This window comes from Glandiceps talaboti, chromosome 5, assembly GCF_964340395.1.
Source record: "Glandiceps talaboti chromosome 5, keGlaTala1.1, whole genome shotgun sequence".
Taxonomy (NCBI): Eukaryota; Metazoa; Hemichordata; class Enteropneusta; family Spengelidae; genus Glandiceps; species Glandiceps talaboti.
In genome coordinates, this window is record NC_135553.1 from 6,623,145 (window position 1) to 6,631,291 (window position 8,147).

The window sequence follows — 8,147 nt, forward strand, 5'->3', positions numbered from 1 at the left end:
ATAATTGTAGCCTTTAGAAGTCCTCTCAGATCCTATGGCAAAGATGAGTGATGTTTGTTTTTTGTACATAGGTCATCACTCATACATTTGTATTGACATGATACCTGGTACACAGATTCTCTGATACAAATGTATGATTTGATAAAGTACAAATGCTGAATAGGGGTTTGGTTGCTACATGACAGGATCTTATGATTCTTAGATATAGATCGACCATAGTCAGGGACATGTTCAAACATTGGCCTTCCTTTTAATTATACTAGTAAACTATAAACTATTTAACATATGAGCAACCTACTATGTACATAAGATCACTTCACCATAAGGGCCTATTCAAACTAATGTTGATATTCAATTACTTTGATTAAACATAATTAGGCCTAGTTGTATTTTCTCACTTGAAACCTTACTTTGTGTAATGTAGGTAGTCACATGATGTATTCTTTGTAGCATGGGTAATTTTGAAAGATGGGAATATATTAAACTGTTGGTATAGAGATTATCTTATTGTTATTGTATGTGGATAGTCTTATGAACAATCTCTGCACGTACAAAGTCATGTAATTTCTTGAGTGTCTCCTATCTCATGAAGGTGTATGTATAAGCAGTGTATTAAGACAGTCGATCTTCTTTAAAAGAAACTTGAAAGAAGTTGAAAGTAACTTGTATCCTTATAAAATTCCAGTAATAAATTGAAAAAGAATTAAAAACTACCTTGTCAATGTCCCACTTTGTTTTGGGTATGTTGCCTTTTAATTTGTTACCTTCCTTACAGGTTATGTTTTAGTGATGTTTCTGTGTGAGTCAACCTGTCTGTCTCTGTGTATTGTTTTCTCAAAAAAGGATGGATCAATGGATGATACATGTATAATATTGCACAAGTGTTTGATGTAATTTTCTGGTTCAGTTTTCAATTTGCAATCAGTTGATGACATCCATTGCTACAGCTGATTTATTTATATTATCATCACATTTCCCATGATGCAACATTTGGAATATTCAAGATGGCAGGTGTGCAAGTATCCATTCTCTAGCCCCATCAAGACAGTGTTACTCAGTTAACAGTCATCCCAAGAACCATTCTTATACTCTAGTCCCAGCATGGCATGCTTCCTGGGCAAACAGATATTCATTTATACTTCAAAAAGTGAGAAAATCATACACTTTGAGACTAAATGTGTATATATGAAAAAAACATGAAGATATTTAATGGTCAAAATGGTCTCAATATAGGATATAAGAAAGGACGTTGGTTATTGAAGATTCCATCAAGTACAGGTATATCAAACTCAAAAACAGCAAAAAAGTTCAACCTTTAATCTTTCTCATCATCCAAAGTGAACCAATACTTATCTGCCTCAGTGTGCAATACTACTAAAAGACACAGACCTCAACAAAGTTTGATATATCAACTTGAAGTTGCGGGGGTAGATTTAAGGAAATGACAGCCTATGAAATGGTGGACAATACCATGCAGTAAAAGCATGGCCCATGCCAAATATAAACTTGACATGAAGTAAGAGCATGGCCACTACCAAATATGGGTCTGACATGCAGTTTAAGTATCGCCAAAACAAAGTGTGTCTTATATGAAATCAAAGTATACACAAAAGTTGCCTATGAACATCGTAAGGACAAAATCGAAAAAAAGGCAATTATTGTCATACACATAATTACATCTGGATTTCTTTTAAAATGCCAAAAACAAGGATATCAGACTTTTCAATTTTTTCCTAACCAAGTTTGCACAGAAAACCCATTTAGTATAACAAATCAACAGTCTCTATATATATACGTGATAGATTACCGAAAACATCAATCAGATCTCTAAAATTGTCGTGTGCCCATCAATACATCTTTTTAAAATGTTCATCTCTGAATCCATCACTCTAATTAGACTACATCATCATAAAATATTGTTCTATGTTTGAGAGTTTTAAAGGAAGATACTCTTTACAATGCTATAACCGACGTTAAAGTGTGATTCACAAAGGTTTGCAAGAAGTATTTGAGTTTATACATGACAATACAATCTAACTATTAAAAAAAATCACAAAATACATCTTGTTTTGAAAACTGAAAATAAACACAACTTATCTTGAAAACTTTAAAATAAACAAGGGCCTTGTCTTGAAAACTTTGGACTAAATGCATGTCTTGTTTTGAAAACCTAAAATAAACATATACCATGCTACTGAATTGTCATTAGACCATGTAGAGGTGGTCAGTATATTGGAATGCTACTATATGCCACAATATATTGGTAATGAAAAAAGAAACATTACAATGAAATACTAGAACATTCAAAAAAGATTATTCAGGTTCACTCCTTTCTTGACAACTTAGGTTTCAATAAATATGTAGTGTGAAAAATAGAAGGAAAAATACTAAGTCACAATAGTGTCAATCCACTGCTTGCAGGTAAGTGATGTCAGCTGATATATGATGGTCTTTGCATGGGAAGTATTACATACAGGGTGTCATTTCAAATACTTCAAGACAAAATGGTAGTTAAAATGTAGGCCTGGGGATCTGTTTGCTGTTCCTTTTTATGTAGTTGCTGTTTGAGACCATTTCGATAGTTTAAAATGCTTGAATTTCTAAAAAGTATTATTCCTCATTATCATAAACATGTTGTGGCCAAATGAAATGATGCTAAGAAAGAAATAATAAACTTTTCCCTTGGAAAGGTCTAACATGTCAAGTTATGGCAGTGATTTCTTTAAAAATGAAGCACATTTCAAATCACTTATTAAAAAAAAAGTCAAAATACCCCTTTTTCTTCTTCACAAAGTTCACGTCTCACTTACACGGGCCTGATAGAAAAGTGTGTAGCCGTAGAAGGAATGTTACACTGAAGTCCATAATCTATTTAAACTGACTATAAAAAACATTTTTTTTCCATCACTGCATTGTTTTGACTAAAGAAATGATTATGAAGGGAAAATCTTAATTAAATACACTAGCAGTAACTTCTGTAAAATGTCTAGAACTGTTAACACATGGAAATGAAGGTAACAAGGTTTCAAAACATATCATACAGCATACAACGACAAACTTATAGACAGTCATTTTATAGCATCAAGCAAATAGCCAACAAAGGTAGTAAACCAAATCTGCAACAAAACAAAGCTTGGTACAACAATAGTTGACATTGGAAAAATATCTTGATACGGCACTAGTTGGTCCACAGAGAATGATGACTTTCCATGGTTGTGGTGATGATAACATACATATATTACACAAAAACATGTTGAAGACTTTCTTGAAGGGGTCAAGTTTTACTCTGTATCCATCTGTCATTGAAGAAGAAAGAAACAATATCATCAATTTCATGCTGAAAAAAAGTCAGAATTTTTACCGGTAATACAGAAACTGCTGTTGACATAGGAAGGTCATGGTAACACCCTGAGTCAGCGATCTTACTGCACACCAAAACGATGGCTATCAGAATTAACATTTATTGTACGAAAGGTCTTGATTGGCAACTATTCTACATTTCTGCATAATCCAGAAAAATATTGCTCTCGTCAACGTATAACTGTTTAAATGGGTAAGATCTACTATTATTCCTGTTCATTGCCATGGTATATTAATTTGTATTGGACTTTGGCACTATACAAATTTATTGATTGATTGATTGATTGATTGATACAAACATGAGTGACAGAGATAATGGTTTCATGAAACTTATCATACTGGTGACATTTTACTATTCCATGGCAGTGACAACTTTAGCACATAACTCCACTACAACATCTTTAAGAACCATAACACTTCATTACCTTAGCATTATATGCATCTAGTTGAGCATCAAGTTCTTCAGCTGTTAACTGTTTTTGCTGACGACCACCTCCACCACCACCACCTCGGCTTCCTCTCCCTCGCCCTCGTCCTCTTGATCTGCCACCTCTTCCTCCAGAATAGCCTCTTCTAAAGAGAGACACATAAACAGAATTGGTTACACAACAACATATACAACTGCAGGTCTAGTTACATGATGACAAAGACTCAAGTGAAAAAACGATAATTGTCATAAATAGAGACATTACCATTGTTAGCAAAAATGGGAACTATTTCCTGATAATGGTGGTATGAAAAAGTAAGACTTTACCCCTGCATTAACAAGATATTAACTGTGACACTTACCCTCCTCCAAAACTACCACCACCACCACCACCACCTCCTCTTGCTGTTGGTGCTCGCCTTGTAAGTTGCTCTGCTTCAGTTGCTGATGTGGCTAGTTGAATGTTCATGGCCCTACCTGTCAACAAATATGGTGAAAGAGGTGATAGTACATAACATCAAAGGCACATTACTTTGTTGTTTATTATAATGCTAACACCTAGATACCATGTACAGTATGTCAGACTGCATTTAGTGGCACTTTCCATGAACTTCAAGTCACACAGTATTTATGCCACAATATAATTAAATAATAAAACATGCAAGCAGGGGCAATATTATTGCCTGTTCAAGGGCTGGCACTCTTTATCAAAACTTGGATGAGAATTTTGGTAAGGCTTGCTTAACCAGTTGGTTGGTAAAAAACTATTATTACATAAGTACATGTGTTATTACTTTTATTACACTGACCATGATTTTGACATTTGTCAAGTAAACGATGTCTGAGAAAATGTATGACTGTCATACATGGGAAAGTTTCCATTTCATGGGACACTTCAAATTTCATGCATAAATATCCTCTGATAGCAGACATGTCACTGTTTGTAGAAACTTGTATTGTCCGTTCATGTTGTGGGTATATTTTGTCAACTTTGGCCTAAGGTAAGCTGTGTGTTTATCTAACTGCAGTAGCCTTGACTTCATGTGTGCACAACACCAGAGAATCATGCAGGCAAGTATCAGTCATTGGTCTGTGTACGCAAGCTACCCAAAAAAAGATTGTAATTTGATTTTGACGAATGAGAGCTTTCGTATGAAAACTGAGGGGCAATAATAAAGACTTGATATAATGTATATGGATTGCATGTAGTGGCACTTACCATCAAGAGGCACATTATTGTACTGTTTCATGGCTTTGATTGCATCAGACTTCTTTTCAAATATAACATCAGCTGTACCTAGACTTCTGCCTGACCTATCATAGTGAACTGCTGCCCTTTTTAGTGTACCAAAATCTGCAAATAATTCCTGTAAAGACAAAAATTATACTTATGTCTAAGTCTTCAAATGGTTTGTAAATAATCACTGCAATAACTGTACACCAAGAGTGGAATGACATATTGGCAAAGGGGATATTTTTGCCTCTTGAAATTCATGATTTTTCCAAACACTGTTGATATTACACATACATAATATGAAACTTTACCTCAACAGGAATGTATGGACATTATTCTCCCCATGTCTTTATCATGTGATTTCTTGAAAACAACTAACATACCAACATGACCTATTAATATGCACATTTCCTGTGACTCTATCATTATTTGCTGTTTTTTGCCCAGATACTAGGCCATCTGTTCGAAATACTGACTTGATCTGGTGAGTGACATTAATCGTTAAGCCAGATACACAAGTCTCTGGACTATATTACTAGACTGTGAGATATGTTGGGTCATTCAGCCCTAACTTGTAGTCTCTTTATATTTTGGCTGATAGTGTTTTTCCTCAGCATTGTTGGTAGGGATGATCTCCCAATTGTCTTATTAGGTTCCAAAACAAAACTTGTTCCTCAATATATGGGGGGGGGGGGGGGGGGGGGGGAGACTGTCGTATCTGATTTGCTCCTCTTTGTTACTGGGTACACAGACCATAGCAAACACACTATACATGTATCATAGCATATCACAAGTTTAAAATTCACATTTCAAGTATAATGACATACCTGGATATCTGCGTCTGAAACTCCAAAATCTAAATTTGAAACCACCAATTTGCCTTGTTCTAATACCCCTGTTCTACTGAATGCTGACTGTCTGATACCACCAGCACCACCACCAGCTCCCCTGCCATCAAATAGATCATGTTCCCATTGGTCTGGTATTTGTTTAGGCTGAAAGACAACAGATCAATTGTTAGAACACAATGTGATTGTATTGTTACTGGTATGTAACTGTAACTGAATTCAGTAATAATAAATATTGCATAAGTGAAACTCTGTCAACACATGAAACCATATAAAGTATGACATTCACCGCTGTGTGGCATTGCTGCAGTAAAATGAAATCTTATTTTCATATTGCAGTGTGCATGAACACTGCTTTTCCTTGTAACCCATGGAAAATCAGGTTATAAGGGTACACGTAGGAGTCAAACATTCACAGAAAAACATTACATGATCAATTTGACATATTTATTGGTTGTAATCACCAATCTTGGTATACATGTGAAATAAATGTACAGTACCCCCTGATTTAATAACAGCATCAACAAGTGTGTAACTTGTTTTAGACCATTTACATCAACTTACGTCTATACATAATTATCTATGTTTATGCTATTCCTATGTGTTTCATGTAGGAGTCTTTGTGTTTGGGTCAATAGGTCTCCTAAAAAGTTTTATAGAATGAATCTAGCAATCTCTGTAAAACCTCATTCCAATATCAATGGACTACTCTCTTTACATAGCTGTCATCCTGACATGGTTGAAGCAGTCATGAGTGGACACCTATAAATTGAATGCCATTCAACACACTTAGGACCCAATGCAAGAGACATACAATATTGTTTGGTCGTCTTCAAGGTGTAACTATTGTATTCTATGTTACTGCTTTTTTACTTTCTTGTTTAGTTCAGAGTGAGATTGTGTACATATCATTTATGACTTCACCAAGCTCATAATTAAGCAATTCTGCACCTTCATCTCAAAGCATAGTGCGAAAGTTAACAACTGTTGCAAACACAAACTAAAAAGTACCTCTACCTTTTAATATTTCCCTGTTTATTTAGGGAAACTATCAATCATTTTGTGTAGGTGCAGTAACTGGTGTTCCGTCTTTAGACGAATTTTTTCGTGAGTTTTTGGAATATGATAAATGGTACAAAAACAATGGAAGTGAACAGCCAAGGAGCTGAACTGCAATGCCACAAACGGTTGAAACTGACGTAAATATGACGTTTTCGCTCTGAATCACTAATGTATCATGTATGGATTTCAAAGGCAGGAGCAACTCGTGTCTCAATTCATGGCGTCACCTCGTCACTTCTGAAAGCACTTCCTGTTCAAAATTGTACATTACCTCTCGAAAATATAACCTTCAGTATTTTCTGAACATTTCTACCAATGTACCATTGTAGCATTCGCTTACCCGTGAATATGGCATTGCTCTAGCTCTGCCCCTTTGTTGAGTCCGCCTAACTGGACCACCACCACCGCTACCACCACGGCCGCGTCCACCTCGAAATGATCCTCCACGTCCTCGACCTCCACCACCACGACCTCTACCCCTTCCACCACTTGGTTTGTTAAGTTTGATTATGTCATCTAGACTCATATCAATTTTGTCTGCCATCTTGATGGAAATTTGGATGGACTCAATGAAAGATATTACAAGTACTAACACACGAGGACGCTTGGTAAAAAGGAATATGGCGGTCAGTTAAAGCATAGAATCATGGGTAACATACTGCCCTCAAGCGTACATGTGTGATTTCCTTTGTTTAATGTTACATTACACATGTTACAGATTCAACTTTGTACAATGCACTGTGCCGTAGACATATGATGTTCGCTTGCGCTTGTTTATCAAGTTTTGTTTATTTCGCCCCATTGTAGTTTGTTCGGTTATTTGCAATTGTTCACATTTTGTGTTTGACATCACCTTTAATGTAGTGTTAATATTACTTTTTTTTTATTTGGCTGGCTTTGTAGTGCAATGGTCCATATTCATCTTCCACATACATAATGCATTCGTGGATACAATCCCTCATAGAAACACGAAATCGTCTTTATTATCATACATACTATAAACAGACCTAAGGTACAACTGAAAAGGTTTCAAACCAATTCGCCCATGTCATTGTACACCAATGTCCAATCCCTTAATCCGAAACCACGTTTTTAACCTATTGGCTGTCAACAGTGGCGCGCGCGCGCGCGCGCACACACACACACACACACACACACACACACACACACACACATACACACACACACACACACACACACACACACACACACGTTT

General features: G+C 35.9%; 1 protein-coding gene across 1 annotated transcript; it reads right to left on the minus strand.

Moving 5' to 3' along the window:
• Positions 1-1,042: 1,042 nt before the first annotated feature.
• On the minus strand, positions 1,043-7,564 carry LOC144435076 (THO complex subunit 4-A-like). Its single transcript, XM_078123624.1, has 6 exons — positions 7,272-7,564; positions 5,849-6,016; positions 5,007-5,154; positions 4,150-4,264; positions 3,786-3,933; positions 1,043-3,296 (listed from the first exon to the last, which is right to left on the minus strand). Exons 1-6 carry the CDS (start codon positions 7,473-7,475, stop codon positions 3,282-3,284), a joined length of 798 nt encoding a protein of 265 aa, XP_077979750.1. The 5' UTR covers positions 7,476-7,564; the 3' UTR covers positions 1,043-3,281.
• Between the last annotated feature and the right edge of the window lie 583 nt (positions 7,565-8,147).

Bases quoted from the DNA above. Each gene is read 5' to 3' on its own strand.
- LOC144435076 (XM_078123624.1), bottom strand. From the start codon at position 7,475: ATGGCAGACAAAATTGATATGAGTCTAGATGACATAATCAAACTTAAC. The intron at 5,155-5,848 runs GTATGTCATTAT...TTGTCTTTACAG, and splicing joins TTTCAGACGCAGATATCCAG to GAATTATTTGCAGATTTTGG. The intron at 3,934-4,149 runs GTAAGTGTCACA...GTCTCTCTTTAG, and splicing joins GGTGGTAGTTTTGGAGGAGG to AAGAGGCTATTCTGGAGGAA.